Source organism: Passer montanus, unplaced genomic scaffold (assembly GCF_014805655.1).
Source record: "Passer montanus isolate IOZ18808 unplaced genomic scaffold, ASM1480565v1 scaffold238, whole genome shotgun sequence".
Taxonomy (NCBI): domain Eukaryota; kingdom Metazoa; phylum Chordata; class Aves; order Passeriformes; family Passeridae; genus Passer; species Passer montanus.
The window spans coordinates 61284-81376 of NW_024367015.1; the positions used below are offsets into that span (position 1 = coordinate 61284).

The 20093-nt window shown below is 53.2% G+C and overlaps 1 protein-coding gene across 1 annotated transcript in view; it reads right to left on the reverse strand.

Moving 5' to 3' along the window:
• Positions 1-2978: 2978 nt before the first annotated feature.
• The window catches only part of LRRC7 (leucine rich repeat containing 7), a 91211-nt gene continuing 74096 nt past the window's right edge, over positions 2979-20093 (reverse strand). Inside the window, exons 17-25 of the mRNA XM_039710927.1 lie at positions 17439-17550; positions 17057-17237; positions 14492-16169; positions 12687-12836; positions 9175-9294; positions 7674-7895; positions 6400-6492; positions 5108-5182; positions 2979-3846 (exon numbers count right to left, since the gene is read on the reverse strand). Coding sequence (XP_039566861.1) covers positions 3739-3846; positions 5108-5182; positions 6400-6492; positions 7674-7895; positions 9175-9294; positions 12687-12836; positions 14492-16169; positions 17057-17237; positions 17439-17550 — 2739 coding nt within the window. The 3' untranslated portion in view covers positions 2979-3738. The remainder of the gene's footprint in view (positions 3847-5107; positions 5183-6399; positions 6493-7673; positions 7896-9174; positions 9295-12686; positions 12837-14491; positions 16170-17056; positions 17238-17438; positions 17551-20093) is intronic.

Below are 20093 nucleotides of genomic sequence, written 5' to 3' on the forward strand. Positions count from 1 at the left end.
TGGATCCATGTCCTGCCCAAAGTGGTGTGGGCACGATGGGCCTGCCCTGCCTGCCAGGGACAGCCTGGAACTGGGCACTTCCAGAGGGATGGCGAGGGACGGGCACGGGCAGGGAGCTCCAGCTGGCACAGCATCCCCCATTTCCTTTGGAAATTCTAACTGTGGCATCCCACCAGTTCACAGAATCACAGGAGGGACCTCTGGACGCCATCCAGCCCAGCCTGGAGCAGGGCACACGGGACGTGTCCGGGTGGGGTAGGGGTGTCCCCAGAGAGGGAAACCCCAGCCCTGGGTGGGGTTGGGGGGTCCCCAGAGAGGGAAACCCCAGCCCCACACTGGGCAGCTGCTCAGGGCTCTGCCCCCCAGGGAAAGAAATTCTTCCTGGAGCTGAGGTGGGACTTGCTGTGTTTATTTGTGTCCAAAACCTGCCAGGGTGGGTGCTGACCCCGCAGCTGTCACCCCCTGAGCCATTTTGGGACCTGTCCCCAGCCCTGCTGCTGGGGGACAGGCTCTGCCTGCCCAGGGGGTCCCAGCAGGACACCCCTCATCCACGGGCACTTCCTGGGAATAAACTCCCTGATCGCCCCTGATCAGGCTCCCTGGAGCCCTGCCCTCAGCTGATCCCACTGGGGGGGTTCATCTCCCTGGTTTTGCGTTCCCTGTCCCTGCATTCCCCCTCAGAGCTCTGTGCAGAGGCATTTCTGATTGCACCGGGTCAATCAGTGCTAAACTACAGCAGAGGGGTCCCAGCACCCCAAAATGGGCTGGGGGGAAGGGCCTCAGAGCCCACCCAGTGCCCCCCTGCCATGGCAGGGACACCTCCCACTGTCCCAGGTGCTCCAGCCCCAGTGTCCAGCCTGGCCTTGGGCACTGCCAGGGATCCAGGGGCAGCCCCAGCTGCTCTGGCAATTCTGTTCCAGGGCCTGCCCACCCTGCCAGGAACAATTCCCAATTCCCAGTATCCCACCCAGCCCTGCCCTCTGGCAGTGGGAGCCATTCCCTGTGTGCTGTCCCTCCATCCTTGTCCCCAGTCCCTCTGCAGCTCTCCTGGAGCTCCTTCAGGCCCTGGAAAGGGCTTTAACCAAGTGTTTTACCATCTTTACACTCCAAGTGCTCACTACCAACAGCAAACCAACCTCCTGGACATTTCATACTCAGATTTTTTCCTGGATTTCCTTGGCTTTGCTCTCAGCTGCCCCATTCAGCCTCAGCCTTGTCCTGCCTGCTCCCTGTGTGGAGCCCCTGTCCCGTCCCAGGGCTGGCACTGCCACCAAACACAGATGCAGACGTGGATGTGTTAAAAAATACCTTGGAAAACATGAAACCGGATTTGAGGATGTCAAATGGTCGCTGTTGGGAACGACTGGCTGAGAACTTTCCTGGTTTGTCATCACCTGGGTAGGAACTGTGAGCTGGCACTGGGAAAAGGGGAAATCATTAGGGGTGGAGAGTCCTGGGGGCTTCCCTGGGCCTGCAGCTGCCCAGGCCCCACAGCCAGAGAGAGAAGGTTTGGGAATTCTTGGAGAAGTGGAACATCCCCGTGGGCCGTGGGGTTTGGGGAGGGAATGGTGCAGGTGATCCCAGAGCCAGCTGTCCCTCTGTGCTCGAGGGCACTGGGATCCCCTGAAAACCCCTGCAGGGCTTGCCCTGTGCTTTCCCATCCTGCTGTCAGGGAGAACCAGGCTGGACCCTGGCACTCCTGCAGCAGCAGCAGCGGGGCACAGTCTGGGCTCTGGGATTCTCCCTTGGGAACAGCCCCAGGACTCGGACATGGGGCGTTGTCCCACTGGCCCTGTGCTGGGAATGCTCCTCCCAGGGGTCACCTGCTGCTCCCTGGGGTGTGTTGTGCCCATCCCTTTCCAGGATCCAGTCCAGGATCCCACACAGCCTCACCCATGGGAATATCCCGAGCAGGGCCCGCCAGGGCCTGGAGCAGGGGGGAAAATACACAACAATGTCAATGGGGAGTCTGAAATGAAAAATTAACGAGTTAAATTAGCAGCAACAAAAGGAGTTTTACTGCCACCATCACAACCTTCCTCCATCCGTGAGCCAAACCTGCCTGTCCTCGGTGTTCTCCTGTAGTGTGTGCACATGGAATCGAGGGAAGAGCCAAAGCAAAGGGAGTTAACCTGTTCTGAAGGGAGTCACCCCGTTCCAGAGGGAGCTACCCCATTCCAGAGGGAGTCACCCCGTTCCAGAGGGAGTCACCCCGTTGCAGAGGGAGCTATCCCATTCCAGAAGGAGTTATCCCACTCCAGAAGGAGCTATCCCGTTCCAGAAGGAGCTATCCCATTCCAGAAGGAGTTATTCCTTTTCAGAGGGAGTCACCCCATTCCAGAAGGAGTTACCCCCTTCCAGAATGAGTTCACCCATTCCAGAGGGAGTCACCCCGTTCCAGAGGGAGTCACCCCGTTCCAGAGGGAGTTACCCCGTTCCAGAGGGAGTTATCCCATTCCAGAAGGAGCTATTCCATTTCAGAGGGAGTCACCCCCTTCCAGAATGAGTTCACCCATTCCAGAGGGAACTCACCCATTCCAGAAGGAGCTCACCCATTCCAAAGGGAGCTATCCCATTCCAGAAGGAGCTCACCCATTCCAGAAGGAGCTCACCCATTCCAGAAGGAGTTCACCCATTCCAAAGGGAGCTATCCCATTCCAGAAGGAGCTCACCCATTCCAGAAGGAGTTACCCCATTCCAGAAGGAGCTCACCCATTCCAGAAGGAGCTATCCCATTCCAGAAGGAGCTCACCCATTCCAGAAGGAGCTCACCCATTCCAGGGGGAGCTCACCCATTCCAGAGGGAGCTCACCCATCCCAGAAGGAGTTATCCCATTCCAGAAGGAGCTCACCCATCCCAGAAGGAGTTATCCCATTCCAGAAGGAGTTATCCCATTCCAGAAGGAGCTCACCCATTCCAGAAGGAGCTCACCCATTCCAGGGGGAGCTCACCCATTCCAGGGGGAGCTCACCCATCCCAGAAGGAGTTATCCCATCCCAGAAGGAGTTATCCCATTCCAGAGGGAGCTCACCCATTCCAGGGGGAGCTCACCCATGCCAGGGGGAGGGGAGCTATCCCGTTCCCACGTGGGTTCCTTGTCCCGAGGTCCCAGAGTTGCAGCTGGAGAAGTCTCTCACCCTGTGTAGTGAATTGTTCCTGATCCCTACGGAGCCAGCTATACACACGGCATATGTACAGGTATTTTCATAAGGCATAGAATATCTTTGCATTGAAAATAAATGAACATTATTAAATTTAATTTAATATATACTTTCTTTGAGGTGTTTATGAAAATATTTTCTTCTCTATACTTTCGTATGCGACATGATAGAAATATTTCATGGGAAGTACAGGTTAATATATTTCATCTTTATAAAGGCATATACAACTTTGAGGCAGTGTTTCTGATGGACAGCAGAATTCCTAAAGGATTTGTATGTGCTTCTGTGTTTTGAAATCATATGAAATTGACTTTTAAGAAGGAACTTGGTTAAAAAAACGCACCAATGCACAGCCAGAGGCTGACAAGTAAAACTAATACGGAGCCACATGAACAATATATTTATAGAGTTAATTCTTATATTTTCTCCCGATGATTGGTACTAACATAGAGTATTATACATTTGGCACTACTGTTTGCCATTGGTCCAGCAATTGGCAAAAAATTGGTTTCCTATGTATAAATCCTTTTGAACATTAGATCTGGCTAGACATATTTACTATTTATAAAAAAATATTTAGACAGTAAGCTCACGTTGGATAACTAAGTCTACTGTGTTCTGGAAACTCTTCAGTAGGAGCACAGCCTTCTCGTGTTCCAGGTGTACAAAGCTGTGTCCGTTGGCCTGCAGCAGGGAGAACACAAGGGAAGAGGCTTTAGTGGCTGGTTTTTGAGGGAAAAAAGGGCTATTTGGCAATTAAAAGCACAGCTGAAATAAGTAACGAACACACGAGGGTTTCTCATGAGCACAAAGCACACATTTCTCTTGTCCTGTGTGGGATGGATCCGGGGCTGGGCTGGAAGGAATGATTTCATTCCCACTGAAATCGTGCTGTGACTGGGACTGCTCTGGGCTCTGACCGTGCTGGAAACCTCAGCACAATAAAACACCTTTCCTCTGGGAAAGAGGGATCCAGACTCCAGGCAGGGAGGATTCCAAACACACCGAGAGCTGCGCCAAAATGAGGCATTAATCCCAGAATTCTGCACTGTGGGCTGGGAGGAATCTCAGGGATCTGGCAGATCCAGAGGGAGATCATGGGGCAGAGTGTGGGGCCAAGGCTGGGGGGAGATGGATCCTCCCCCGAGCCCCAAATGGTGGCACAGGCAGGGACAGGCTCCAGGGGGAGGATCTGGCTGGAGAACCTGGAATGAGGAGCTGAGGAGGACAGAGAGGGAATGGCTGGGCCTGGTCAGGGTCCTGACACAGCCTCCAGCTGCACCAGGGGGAATTTGGGATGGATATTAGGGAAAAGTTTTTTCCAGATAGGGTGACAAAGCTCTGGACTGGCTGCAGGGGAGGTGGTGCAGTCCCCATCCCTGGGGGTGTTTAACAAAGCCTGGGTGTGGCACTGGGGGCCAGGGTTTGTTTGGGGTGTTGGGGCTGGGCTGGACTCGATGGTCTTGGAGGTCTCTGCCAACCCAGTGATTTTGGGATTCTGTGCATTCTGGGATTCTGAGATTCAGGGATTCTGGAATTCTGTGGTTCTGTGATTTTGGGGTTCTCTGGGAATGACTGGGAGGGCACTGTCAGACCTCAGCAAGAAAAGCAGGAGAAATTTGATACCCAAACCAACCACAGTGTTTGACCTCCCTTTGAGGGAAAAATTCCTCCACCCTGAGCTGCCCTGGCCCAGCCTGGGGCCGTTCCCTCTGCTCTCTCAGGGTCAGTTTGGGGGTGCCCAGAAGTGGGCACAGGGTGGAGGTGCCCACAGTCCCTGCCCTGGGCTCTGCCCATGGGTTTTGATTCAAACCAGGTGCCCGTGGCCACCAGGGCAAACAGGGCAACAGCTGTACATCAATATTGAAGTCCCCAAACACCACGGGCTGTTCAGCCCTGCTGCAAACACCCCCTGTGTGCCTCCAGGACTCCCCAGGATCCCTACCTGGAGGATTTTGTCTCCGGGCTGGAGCAGGCTGGAGGCAGGGCCGTCAGGCTGAACCCTAGTAACAAAGATACCCTATAAGTCAGAAGTAACACAGGTTAGGATGCTTTCTCCAAGAACTACATCCCAAAAAGCAGGGGGCTCCCTCCCTAGCTGGGGCCTGGGGGCTCTGCATGCCCTGGAGGTGGGTAACACCAAACTGGTTTATTCTGTTTGTTACCAAACTCCAGTCTGGGGTGGAACAGCTCCCTGGGACCTTCAGCACTTGTCAGTAATTGTGGGTCATTTTACACTAAAATCCCACATCACAAAGAGAGTCCAGCATGAACAGGGCAAGAGTGGCAGGCTGTCAGGAGGGTGATTAAAATGGAGCAAGTGTTAATTATTGCAATAATGTGTATCATAATCAATAGAGCAATTTTTGATTCCTCTAGGAAGCACAGCTTCAATTTCATTATATGAAATATTTATGGAAGTTCCCACTGTCCCTGCAACGTGAATTCAGTATTACCCAAGAACATCAGCTCCAGGAATTTCTTTTTCCAACAAACTCCAGTCAGTTCCATGGCACCAAGCACAAATCCACAGGGGTAGGAGCCCACTTCCCAATCCTACAGCCCTGGCAGCTGGGACTCAGCACACGCTGGAGTTTTTGTGGCCTCTTTCTGTTGCAAATCGATTTATCTTAAATGTGTGATTCCCAAAATGAACCCTGAGTGTCCCTGACCACCACCAGGTGTCAGTTTTAACTCCCAGTACAGGAGACATCTGCTGCCACGGGGTCTGTAAAGATCCAGGGGTTTTCAGGCTGCTTTTATTTGTCACAGCAGCTACAAACCCTGGAATTTCAGCCCCCAGGGATCATACTGTATTTTAGTATAGTAACTTCTATTATAATATATAATATATAATATATATTATATATATAATATACTCTAATTAATTTATTAAAAGTTTAATTGGGGTCTAAGGAGACTCTTAAAAAGTGAAAGAGACAATTCTCCAGAAAACAGCCCAAAAATTTTCTTATCCAAGGAATATGGGCCAGACACTTGTGGGATTGATGCTTGATTCCCTCATCTTCTTTAACTGGGAAAACAAGCAAACAACACTCTGCTAAAATAAAAAAACTACAAAAAAAATCCCCAAAAACCAAGAACAAAGCTAAGAATGGGGAAAAAAAATCTTTCAATTACACCAAGAGAGAGGCACCAGCATCCCCCTCATTTTTCTCTGCCTCCACTCTGTGACCTCTGAAACAAGGAGCAGGGAGAGAGGAGTTTCAAACTTACCTTATCAGAAGGTTTGAATGGATTTCCTTGTCCACTTATTCCACCACTGATACTAAACCCGAGGCCAGGATTCTTCTCTATCCTCACACAAAACTAGGTAGGAAAAACAGGGATGTCAGCACTGAAACCTGCCCTCACATCCCATTTCCCTGGAGGAGCTGAGCCCCTGCACTCCACAACATGGGAAAACCCACTGGAATATTGCTAAAATAGAAACATATTATGGAATAATAAAATATGTAAGCTGGAAGAACTGGCAGCGTTTTCCTACACTGCAGTGGTACCAAAATACTCCCTGTGGTTCACAGATTTTTGCACAGATTTTAATGTTCTCTTTTCAAGGAGGGAAAAACCCTTTAGATTTGTGAAAGAGAAGTTCACCCTGGCCAGGTTTTTCACTTAAACGCTGGGAAAAACCCATCAGTGAGGCTTTGTCTGGTGCAATTTTATTTTCCCGGGAGGAGCCAGACGTGCAGCACCTCGGGACAAAGCCAAGGGATAAAATCCTCTGGGATCCCTGGGATCTGGGAGCCTGCACTGCCACAGGAATCAGAGCTGAGCCCCCTCTTCTAGTCAGGGTGGTTCCAAAGAGCGCTGGGGAATGGGATGTACAATAAAAATGAGCTCAGAAAAGGGGTATTGGTGGCTGCTGCTGGGGAAGGGATGGACCCAGCCTGTCCCCAGCCCAGCCAGAGCTCTCCCAGTCCAACCTGGGCTCTCCCAGCCTGACCAGAGTGCCTCCAGCCCAACCAGAGCTCTCCCAGCCCAGCCAGAGCTCTCCCAGTCCAACCAGAGCTCTCCCAGTCCAACCAGGGCTCTCCCAGTCCAGCCAGAGCTCTCCCAGTCCAGCCAGAGCTCTCCCAGCCTGACCAGATCTCTCCCAGCCTGACCACAGCTCTCCCAGTCCAGCCAGAGCTCTCCCAGCCTGACCAGATCTCTCCCAGCCTGACCACAGCTCTCCCAGCCCAGCCAGAGCTCTCCCAGCCCAGCCAGAGCTCTCCCAGTCCAGCCAGAGCTCTCCCAGTCCAGCCAGAGCTCTCCCAGTCCCAGCTCCCCTGGTCTGCCTGGCTCAGCTCCCCCACTCCTGCCCAAGGTTCCCTCTCCCGTGGGCACTTTGGAGAAGCCCCTTTGGGACTGTTGGTGCCCGGGAGCTGCCCCGTGTCCCCCCGGACCCTCCCCGTGTCCCCGGACCCTCCCCGCGTCCCCCGGACCCTCCCCGTGTCCCCCGGACCCTCCCCGTGTCCCCCGGACCCTCCCCGTGTCCCCAGCCTCACCTGCTCCTGGTAGGCGTCGGTGCTGCGCTGCCCCTTGGTCTGGATGAGGCAGCGCTGGGGCTGGGGGGCCCGGGAGCCCTGCGAGGACGGGATCTGGATGGGCAGGGGCGGCTGGTACTGCTGGATGGTCACCTTGTTCATGCTGCCCTCGTACTGCGGCTGCTCCCGGCTGCGGTGCTGCAGGCTCTGCGAGCCCATCAGCGTCTGGATGTGGCTACCTGCCTGTGGGCAAGCAGCGCGTCAGGACAGCCGGCCCGCAGCCCCCGGGCCCCGCAGCGCGGCCTCGGGAGCTGGGAGTGCACCCTCTGCACTGCTCAGCCCGATCCTCGCAGATCAGGGGCAAAGGACTCGGCCGTCAGGGCCAGCTGCATCCCGCACCATCAGCTTCCCTCCTCCTGCTGTGCCTGGAGGCATCTCTGGGATAAACGGCTTTTGTTTTCCACCCCCAGCAACCCTCCTGCACTCAGGGATCCCTGGCTGCATCTCCCCGTGAAGGGATGCAGCCTGATGGAAGGATAAAGCTGGGAGCAGCAGGAGCTCCCCGGACCCTCACACGCAGCCAGCGTGCATGGTGGTGTCACTCACTGCTGGGACCTCTGGGCTGGCAGGATGGCTCTCCTGACAGTGATCCCTGTGATTATCCTGGCTCATCCCTGCAGCTCCTCCTCCAACACGGTCCGTGAGCATTCTCCAGTCTCCAGCTCTGTGGTCAGAGCAGCTCCTGAAAGCTGGGGCTGGGAGGGGCAGCCAGGAGCTCCGAGCTGGAATTCAACATCCACCCCCACAGAAGCAGCAGAAATGAAACCCTTTTCCAGGGAGTTTATCAGCACGAGGGCTGTGCCTGTGCAGGCTGGGCTGCAGCCATCCCACCCCTCGTGCTGTTCATGGACTGAACATCACAGGGGCGAAACCCTGGGATGAGACCCTGCAGGAGCAGGGCAGGAGCAGCCCTGCCCAGCCCTCCGTGCCCACTGCCCACAGCAGGGCCAGAGCACACCAAGACCTGATGCCTCAGGGGGTTCCCCATGAAAACACAGCCCTCAGTACAGAAATTCCTGCTTTCAGCCCCGGGTGCTGCCCAGGGCTGTCCTGCTGTCCCCAGGGCTGTCCTGCTGTCCCCAGGGCTGTCCTGCTGTCCCCAGGGCGGGCTGGGCCGTGCCTGCTGGCACCCCTTACCTTCTTGGTGACGGTGTCGGGGGGCACGTCCCGCCGGCCCAGCGGGTAGGGGTTCCAGGGGCTGCCCACGGCCACCTCGTCCTGCCCGTTGTCCAGGAGGCTGCTCTGCTGCGACGGGGTCTGTTCACAAAGGCAGGGCAGCCTTTAGGCACAGCACAAACCCTCCTCACTCAGCCACAACAACCCAGCAACGCATGAAAACACAGCCCTCAGTACAGAAATTCCTGCTTTCAGCCCCGGGTGCTGCCCAGGGCTGTCCTGCTGTCCCCAGGGCTGTCCTGCTGTCCCCAGGGCGGGCTGGGCCGTGCCTGCTGGCACCCCTTACCTTCTTGGTGACGGTGTCGGGGGGCACGTCCCGCCGGCCCAGCGGGTAGGGGTTCCAGGGGCTGCCCACGGCCACCTCGTCCTGCCCGTTGTCCAGGAGGCTGCTCTGCTGCGACGGGGTCTGTTCACAAAGGCAGGGCAGCCTTTAGGCACAGCACAAACCCTCCTCACTCAGCCACAACAACCCAGCAACGCACACAACGCCCAGTCTGCCCAGTGCTCCACCAACACAGCGTCACTGGGGGCTCTCTGCAAGCAGGAGGGCTTGAGAGGTTCAGGACAGAAATAATGAGAATAATGAATGGTGAGAGAGAAGAGAAAATTCATTGGACGGGACTCGTTACTTTCAGAGAAACAGATTTTGGCGAAATTCCAATATTTAAAGAGCCTGGCATTAATTCTGGAGTTAGGACTTCCTCACTGCTCGTTCCAGCAGCAGGAACTTTGTTAGGAAGGATTTGCCACCAAGGAAAAGGAGCTGTTTGTGTTTTCTGCTGCAAACATCCCCTGCTGGCAGTGCCGGGGCTGTGCTGGCTCCGTGTGCAGCTCCCAGAACCTCCTGGCTTGTGCCAGGGACGTTTTTTGTACAATATTAACCTGGAATTCAATGTTTGCCTCATCGTGAATGGTCACAACACACAGGGAAAGTTTCCCCAGTGCTCATAATTCCCTTTTTTCTCCTGTTCCGTGTTTCTTCCTTGTCACTTTCCCTCCGGTTGTTTCATTCCTGTTTTCAGGACTTTAGAGAGGGTTTGGACTTTTCCTGCCCCACCCTGAGCTTCCATTATCTGTCCCTCTATTTCTCGATCATCATTGGGAGTTTTCCTAACACCTTTTGGGTGTCAGACTTCCCAAAATTCCAGCATTGTCCTGCCACTGACAGCACCTGGCACAGTTCAGTGCTTATTGATTAATGGGAATCTGCAAAGGAGCAAAAAAAAATCTATTCCTCCCCTCTGCCATTGCAGGCGTTTCTTCTCCAGTTTTGGGTTAAAAATAAAAAAAAAATCAGGATACACTTTTCTAGATGGATGAAGGATTATTCAAACTTGCTTTGAAATATGTAAGGTGGGAATTTTTCCATTAAAAATGTTTTTTAACAGAAGTTGAAAATAAATAGAAGAAAATTGTGATTTAAATCACATCTCTGAGGTGAAGTGAAAAAATTTCAACCCTGATTATTTAAAACAAAACTTTCATTATATTTCTTTTATCATTCAAGAAATTGTCCAGAAAAATAATGGAATTTGTGATTTTCCTTCTATGAATAACAATTTCCCCTGCTAAAAACCCAGGATCTCCTTGTAGAGCTTTCTTTACCCCCATTAAAATTGAAAAAACAGGCAATTCACTCCAGAGCTGCCCTGGGGATCTGCTCACATCCCTCTGGGTGCCCTCCCCAGGCCCAGCCTCTCTGCTCTTCGCAGGGAAGGTGGGAATTCCCATTCTGGGAATGGGCTGCACCAAACCACCAACTTTAAAAACTTTTCACTGGCAGCCAGAAGTGGAAAGGATCCCTCTGGAGAGAGCTGGGCCTGACCTGCAGAGGGGAGTTTGCACTCCAGAGGGACAAAGGAAAATGCAGAGAGTGCTCCCAGCTTCCTCCAGAAACAGGGAAATCCTGGATTTCATTTGCTGCAGCAAAAGGGATTTGTCCCCAAAATTGTGGCTGTTTTCTGAGCTGGGACAGGCTGCAGCCCAGCTCCACCTCCATGAAATCTGGGGAAAGGAGGAAAAGCAGCACTGCCCACATTTTCTGCAGGGAGCAGACTGATGTCATGAACATTTTCAAGGCAATTCATTGTTAAAGTTGATTTCCTGACAGCCAGAGCTCACTCATTACTCTCTTGAATCCAGGCCACGGGAAGGAGGGAGGAGAAGAGGCGAGGATTGAACTGCTGTGGCCTGGATTCTTTAGGAAATGCAAATTCTGTGGAAGGTGTGAAGCAATAAAATTAAACAACACTAAATATACACGGCATTTTTCCAACAGTCATTTCCCCCCGCAGTGATCTTTCCCAACAATAATCTTCCCCAACAGTACAGAGAGAGAACAACCCCTCAGTGCAGTTCAGCATCACAGTTTCTATGGATATGGAGCAATGGAATGCTGGCGAGGTAGAAAAGCAGAATAACCCACATCAGACCACACCCCAGAAGAGATCACAGAGCAGATTCCTGGGTTTCCTCAGACATCCATCATTAATATCCACATTCACCTACAGCCTAAAACCCTGGCAGTGCCACAAACCACCTCATTCCTAACGAGTGGAGGGAACCAGCACCACTCCTGGGGGTTGGTGCCCAATGGACTTTTCCAGGGACTCGTGACAAGCACCTGAGCAGACAGACAAGGTCTGGGAAGCAAAGACAACACCGGGATGTCCCTGCCCAGCACACACACCCAGGGGATCCCCTCGAGCCTCCCGCCCCACCACAGAGCAGCACACACCCAGGGCAGCGCGGGGACGTGGCATGGAGGTGACAGGGGATGGAGGGCTGGGCACAGTGGGGAAGGCTGGCACTGCTCCCTGCGTGCTGCCATCCTGCCCTGCATTGCCGGGAATGCCGGCTGGAGCACGGGTGGGGTCGGCAAGAGGAGCAGGGCCCGGCTCTGGGCCAGCTCCTGCTGCTGCTGCTGCATCATCCTGCTCTCCTCAGAGCCTTGGATGTGAGCTCTGAACCCGTGGAAGCCTCCTTTGGGAATTGCTGGCCGGGCTGTTCCACAGGGGCCAGCCTGGCCATTCCCAGCACAGATGGAACACGGGGATCTGGGCTCTGCTGCCCTTTCATCACCCACAGAGCTGCTGCTGCTGTGTCCCCTCAGCTCCTGTGCCAGGGCAGGGAGAGGCTGAGCCGTGCCCGTCCCTTGGGATGCAGGGAAAGGTCTCAGCATCCCTCCCTGGCACTGAGAATCCTGCAGGAATGGCCTTGGGCTGTGTGCCTCTCCCTTCAGATATTCCTTGGTAGCACATAGTTTTGTACATCTGTGCTAGTCAGAATATATTGATAATAAATATAAGATAAGCAGTAAATAAATGTAAATATTAAACCAGTAATAATAAATATAAGATAAACAGTGAATATTCTCTTTTTTAGGTGTTTCTCGAATTTTAAAATGGGTTTGGGTGCAGTAACGTGTTCAAAACCCATCAGGTATTATAGCACACCCAATTAATGCTCAGATATTAAAATGCCTGTCTCCTGGAGCCCATTCCACAATTTCCACACCCATTTTTCTAGGCTCAAACAGTCCCAGAGCAAACCACGTTCCCCACTGAGCAAATCACAGCGCTGGCGTGTGTGAGGAGAGCAGGAGAGCAGGAATGACAGCCAGGGAGCCCTGGGATCCAAAAAGCAAGGCCACCAAGGGGCAGAGCTGCGTCCCTGCCAGCCTTGCTTTGTGGAGTGGGCATCCTAAAAGCAGGAGGAAGAGGCAGAAGCTAAACCAGGAGGAAGCAAGGATCATTAATTAACCGGGAATGCCGGGAATGCTGGCTAGCCCATACTTACTTTCGGTAGAGGTAGCTCTTGAAGCATTTGGTTTTCAAATTTAGATTTAGGCTGCAAGTTTAAAGTCATGCTTCGGCCGGCATGCATGGCTGAAACCCCTCCAGAGTGCAGCATGCCAAGGCTAACTGTGTGGTGTTTGTAAGCAGCGCTCTGAGTAGAGGAAACAACCACGGGACACATATGAACACACATGCTCAGAATTAAGTCTCACACATACATGGTTAAGTTCACAGAGTTTTAGTTTAAGCCAACAAACAGTACCGAGTACCGATAGCTCCTCCAGGCATGCACTGGTCACACACAGCGAGTACATTGCTCCTCGTACAGAAAATGGGCACCAGAGAGGACTTCCACGCTGACAGCACAAGGGGGGTGGTGGGACCTGCAGTTCGCCTGCTACACCTCTGGCTTTTGCAAAAAAACGGCCAAATTTGGGGTGGGCTGTGCAGCCAGGGCTGTGCCTGGCGTGGAGGAGAGAGTCCTGCTCCCCAAAAACCTGGCTGCCCACGTGGGAGCAGCTGGGCAGGGCAGGGACACGGGTGCTGTGCCCGGCCCAGGGACAGGGGCTGCTCCCCGGGGCTCCCACCAGCCCAGCCCAGCTCCTTGCAGCTCTGCACCCAGCAGGAACCACCTCGCAGGGGTTAGGGACAGCCACCAGGGCCAGCTTTCCAGGGTTAAAGCACCCTTCATACACGTTGTAAACCAAGTGTAAGGATGTTCCTTGAGCCAACGACACCTGGCAAGGGTTATTTGCACCAGGAAGGGCCCTGCTGGGGGTGCACTGGTTTCCCTGGGGAGGAGGCAGTTTCCAGTGGGTTTACACAGCACAAGGAAAAGAGCTGAGGGAGGAAAATGCTCCAGCCTTGGAGACCCTTTTTGAAGTTTCCCCATTTGATCCTTAAGGATAACTTAATATCATCACATCCCAATGACTGGAAGTTAAGGAGAGTATTAACACCAAACTCAGGAGGCTCTAGCACAAAGCAGTATATGGACACATTTGGCAATGACTCCTTATGCATTTCACCACAGGAATTTGTCACAACCACTTCAGATCACGGAGTAAATTGGATTCATGGATAAGGTCATTAAATAGGTAATGACTGAATCATGCACTAAAGTACCCTTTGGATAGAAGGCAAATCAGCATAACTTCCTACAGCTAAAAGGAGTAATGATCACATTCCCATCAGAACCGTGGCAGTGGATACCCAGGGATATTTCTCAGTTATAGACACTTTTAAGCCCCCTGCACTAACAGTGACACCAGAGCTAAAATACATTTTATTACTTATTCTCTTTTTCCTTTATTCCCTTTCACTGCCAAGACGTGCCCAGCACCTCTCCAAGCTCTTGGTCGTTACTGACCTGGTGGCTCCAGCAGCGCTTCCATGGGCAGGGGAGAACCTCAGGGTTCTTCCTAATTTTGGGCAGAGCTGCAGGAGTCACCACCCCAGTGACAGCACTGGGGCAGAGCCTCTGGATTTACCCAGGTTTCAGAATCAGCACCCCAGTGACTGCCCCAAGGAACGTCGCCAGCGTGAAGCCTCCGGGTTTACCCAGAGCCCGGAGCCGCCACCCTGGCGACTGCCCCAAGGGGCATCATCAGTGAGGAGCCTCTGGATTTTCTGGGATCCCTCACTCCAGCTGAGCACCCCCAGGGCCCTTGGCGGGCCGGTCCCTCTGACACCACGGCAGGAATTTCATCCCTGGGAATTCTGGTGGTCACCACTGCACGTGCAAATCGTTTGACAGAGCGAAACACACAACTAAAGGCATTAATTGCAGAGAAATGCCAAACATACCCTGTCTAACCTTCTAGCTTCTATATGTCTAAGTAGCTGTTGTCTCCAGTCAGCGGGCATTTTAGCACAGCTCTCATTTCCCTTCCCAGGGGGAGGCCTCGGCTTTATATCACTGCTATCGGAAGGCTTGTCGCCATAGTTACCCAAGTTATAGTCTGACGGAATCTTTTCCAGCAGAGCTGCCATGGTGGGCCTCGCTGAGACCGGCCGCGTTTGGGCCGTGCCGTAGCTCTCTGTGCTGTAGCTTCGTGCCGACAGGGGCCTCCTTTGCGTGAGGTTTTTAACTGGGAAGCTCCCAGTCTGGGCTTTCACTTCCTGGTAGGAAGGGTGCTCGTCTTCGTAGCGCCCGTTGCGCTTGAGGAACTGGGCCTCGGGCACGGCCATGCTGCCCTGGCGCTCCGGGGCGCCGCGGAACGGGGCCCGGCCGTACCTGTCCGCCGGGGGCAGCTCCTGGGGCTCGCCCACCCTGCGGAACACCGACATCTCCGCCGAGCTGGCCAGCGAATCCGCCCTGCGCAGGAAGCCGGGCCGCGTGGCCGGGCCGGGGAACGGGGCGGCCGCCGGCTCCTCGCCGACCGAGGGCTGTGAGAAGGAGAACATGGGCTCCACGGGCGCGTAGCCGCGGTAGCCCCGCGGGCTCACCAGCTCCTGGGGCAGGCTCTTGGCCGGCTGGGGCAGGTACTCGGCGTTGAGCTGGAAGGGCGGCAGGAGCCGCTTGTCGGCCGGGAGCTCCACGGCGCCCTGGGGGTTGAAGCTTTGGTCGAACTGATAAACCTTCTTGGTGACCGATGCCTTGTGCTGCGGCTGCACCTTGACGCTGCCGTAGGTCAGCAGCTCGTCGTCCAGCATGGGCACGGACTGGCTGCGGGACATGCTCAGCACGCCGTGCTCCGGGCCCAGCAGCTTGTCCACCCTCTCGTGGGGGCCCACGGTGTCGTTCCCGGATGCATAGTTTTCCAGGGGGATGTTGTACACCTTGTACGCACCGATGTCGATCTCGTCGATGCTCTGCGACTTCTTAAACTTGTTCGTTTTTAAATCCCTCATCATTGGGGAGAGCCGCTCCGTGCTCTTGCTGATGGAGATGACGTTTTTGGAAGGGTCCGGGCGACAGTGCATGTGGGAAAAGACGTTTGTGAGGCTCCTGTTAGCGTTGGCGTCGTGATATTCCCACGGAATTCCTGGAGTGAAAGTGCTCGTCATTTCGGGAGACTCCTTGACGTGATCTTTCCGCTCGGGCAAAGGGCTGGTGTTGGGGGTGCTTTCCAGTTTGGAAGGAAAAGCTGTCCTGTCTTCAAAAGGACTGGGGGTTCTGGTCCAATTTTGCCAAGGGTTGGGAGGAGGCACTTCAGAGTCGTGTGTGTTTCTGAGCGCGGGCTGCTCCAGCTCCAGGGGGATCCCCACGATCCTGTCCTGCCGGATCAGCGGCCGGCGCCCGTGGGCGGAGGAGCTCCTGGATTTGGTGCTCAGCAGGGGGTTGGTGCCGGCGTTCTCTGCCGCGCTCTCCTCGGCCACGAATCCCGTGTTGTCGTAGTGGGAGCTGTCGTTCCAGCTGTCGGCGAAGGCGTCGCTCAGCGGGCGCCGCTCCGGGCGCGCCGGGATGTTCCCGGCCGGAGCCGCTTCCCGCTGGCTCAGCAATGGCTTGGTCTCCAGGGGCTGTGGGAACGACTGGGCCAGCCTGCAAAGACAAGAGAGGGGAACAAGATAAAATGTCCTCTGTCCCAGCACGTCAGCACTCATCGTCCTTGGAAAGCAACTCAGCCTTCTCCCGTCTACGCTCTGGCTTCGGGATCTCACCGGGAGACTTCGGGGATCCTCAGCACGGAATATTCCCAGCTGGAAGGGTCCCACAAGGATCATGAGTCCAGGAATCAAACCTGCCCCCTCGGTGTTTTTAGCACCAGCTGAGCTACTCTCAGGCTGTTGGGAACTCTGTGGATGTCGTGCCACTGGCACGGGAACGGCGGCAGCAGGTTTCTGCCCTGGAGCACAGGCTCTGTCAGGACACACACGGAGAAGCTAAGAAGTCACTCAAAGGCCTGGCTGGCTCCATGCCGTGTTCCCAGGAATCCTGCTGAACAGACTTTCCTGCTGTAAAAATAACGGATGAGTGCAGCAGAAGGCTCCCCCCACTTTTTAACCAGAGACACCAGAGGCAGTTTTTGCCTGATCCTCTCCAGCTCTTTAACGGGGCAGAGCTGTGGAGGGAACAACGTGAGGGGATTCAGGGCAGGCACAGACAGGACAGGCTGCTCCTGGCATGTTTACAGTGCAGGTTATGGCTTTCCAAGAACCTTTTTGGAGGCCCAGGGCAGAGGGAGCTGGGGCAGCAATAATGGGACACCAGCAGCTGCAGCTTCACCTCCAGGAGCTTTAATGCCTGGAGATGGCACAGAGCTGAACCAGCAGCTGTGGGATTATGGAATATGGAGGGTGGCCATCTCTGCGCAGCCAACAAGGGATAAAAAATGCAGATTTTTAAACCCCAACGCCCTAACAGGGTCACTCTGAGGGCCCAGAGAGGACAAAAGGGAAGCAGAAGCTGCGTCAGGAAAGATGTCACACCTGTTCCCCCACAAAGAGTTATTCACTGCTTCTTTAGCCGTGGTCTGCAGGGAGCCCATTTTTACGTGCGCGTTGGAGGACCCTGAGGAAGCCTGGGAAGGGGAATAGTCTGAGTAAGTGCCTGAGGAAACGCTGTTATTCAGACAATGGATCTTATCTGCTTCAGACTCATCTGTCGACTCTGAAACAAAACACAGCAAACGCTTTCAGGGGGCGGCACTCGGGAAACACCAGAAAAACACATTTTTAAGTCAACACCAGTATTGCATTGCATTGGGTTGTACTGATACATGCACAAATGTCCACAGGCTACGGTTTACAAGCAGAGGTGGAACATCCCCATCACAAGGTTTCATCTCAAAGGCTGCAAACCCATCAGTACCTTTCTTGTCTTTACCCAGCAGGACGAGTTTGGGGGGGTAGAGCGGCGTCTCGGGCATGGAGGGACGGAGCTCCCCTATCCTCATCTCGCTGCCAGGATGTCCAAAGGCATCCTGAGGGACACAACAAGGCAGAGTGAGCACAGGGAACAGCAACGCTTCAGTCTGCAGCACACAGGCAGTTCACAGCCTTCTCCTCGTGATCATTCAAACACCCCGAGCCCACCACACGGGCAGTGCAGGAAGTTCTAATTTGTGAGCAGAAAGTTCTAATTAATCCTAGCAAATCCTCCTCAAAATTAGGGTGATGTGCTCGTTATGGAAATGTGGACAAACCAGATGGAACTTGCAAGATACATCAAGGCCGTGTAAACATTTCTGAGGAAGTCAAGGTCACCAAAAATGCTGCCAGCAGAAAGAAACAAACACTAATTGAGTGTAAGCAATTGGTGTTTCAGAGGGAGGATTCCTTGCTCAGTTATTTCTGGTGAGTCCTTCCAGAGATTCAGCTGTCCCTGGAGCTGTATTTAATTAAAATGGCTTTGTCTCTGAGGAGTTTGTGGCTAAATTAAAATTATTTGGATTTAATAAACTTCTGCCTGAGGGTTCAGCACACCTGACCTTCACACAGGCCCTGCAACAGGACGTGTGCTGAAAATAACCCCAGTAAAACTGGGGGAGGAAAGTGGACTCATTCTTAGAAAGAGAAATTTTAAATTAGGGCATTCAGGCCCCTAGGGTGGCTAGGAGGGAATGAAGGCACCAATGGGAATTTTGGGGCTTTTCTCATGCCTGCAGACAGCTCAGAGATGAGGAGGGTGATGTCCTGGGGAGACAGGAATGGGTGACACAGCAGGGTCTCTGTACCCTGACAGGTTGAAAAGGTTCTCCAGTGAATTTGGAGAGGAAAGGCCAGAGGCAGAGATGTGATAATTAGAGAAACAATTTAAACTGGGGTACCCAAACCAAATCTGCATTTCTAGAATGCTTAATGCTACAAGATTCAAAACATTTTCTTGTTATCACTTACAAGGAGGAAACTTTCAGAGCTTTATTGCCATTAAGTACTTTTTGTAGTGACAGAGATTTGTACAAGCATTTACCACGTGATTTATCCTTGGAGAATTTAATTCTGTTTGCACCAGAGCTGTTTCAAGCCCTCTTTATCTGATGTTCCACTGGAGGCAGGACCTTCTCAGAAGAGCCATCCTCAGTTTAATCAGCGCTAATTCTTAAGGCAGTTCCATGGTGATTCCCACATGGAGTGACAGCCCTCCCTGCCCCATGCAGAGGGTTCCCCGGTGCTGCCCAGGTGCCCAGCGCCCGTTCCCGGTGCAGGGGGAGCAGCTGGGGGTGCCCAGGCTGGGGCAGTGCGGGAGCAGAGCACTGCAGGGCAGAGCTCTGCACCCCAGCAGCCCAGCTGTGCCTGTACCTCGGAGCCTGGGGCTCTCTCCTCCCTGCCCGGGGCCTCCTCAGCTGATTTCGGGCTGAGCTCGGGGTCAGGCTCGGGGCTCTTGGGGGGGTCTTTGGTTTCTTTAGCTTGGACCTGGAATCCCAATATTGTGTCATGAAAATCCAGGAGTTTTAAGCTTAAACTGTCCCCACTTTCTGGAAGAGAGGAAGACCCAGCAGTTCTATTTTCACTATTTTTGACAAGATAGTGAACTTCAGGTGCATGAAGTTCCCTTTTTTTTTTATATTTTCCTTTTCTTTTCATCCCCCAGCCCAGCTATCCAATAAAAACCAATGCACTTTTGAAAGAACCACTCTGGCATTTGTGAAGCTGCCATGAATACGTGAAATGCGCTGTAAAAACCCCAAATGACATTCCATTTAATTCCTCCCTCTTTAAGAGGACCTTTTTCTTACAAGCTGAAGAACAAAAAGGTCACCAATAGGAAGAAAATTGCAAGGAGAAAGGGAGGGGATTAATGCAATTGTGTTGAGTAGGTGCCTGGAGATTATTCCTCAGGATTTATTCCTCAGGATTAGCTGGGGAAGGACGCAGGAAGAGGGCAGAGAACTCTGGTGAGGAGAAAATACCTGGTACAAACCATTGAAACAACTGGCAAGAGAAATATCACCAAATATTCAGCCTGAGAACACAAGAACATTAAATTATAATCTGGAAGTACAGAATGTTTGGAAGGACCAGGCTCCTGGAATCTGCCTGGAGCAGCCCAGGGCTCTGGGAGGGGATGGGGCAGAGGAAATGTGGGACATTCTCAATGCAAACCCATCAAGAACAGGAACTGTAAAGACCTGACTTGCTGATCTTGATATTCCTCATTGTTTCTCGTGGAAAGGCAGCACAACCCCCTGAATAATCCCAGACTCCTCTTTGGCCAAAACTCACATCTTCCAGAAAGAATTAGAATGATGAAGAGGTTTGTTTTAATTGATGATTAATCACGACACTGTTTGCTTATTGTGAATGGAGGTGAAGGATGTACAGTGGATTTGACATGCAGCTCCTCATTCCAGATGCTCCCTTTCATTATTTAGAAACAGTTTCTGAAGAGACACGTGCAAATTAATTGCAGGAAAAGCCAAAAGAGATCCGAAACCAGCTTATCTGAGGATGAAAAGTGAGCAGTGCACCTGAAATTCAATTACCTGGGATCAGAAACTGCCTTCAGCCTTTAGCTACATCACAA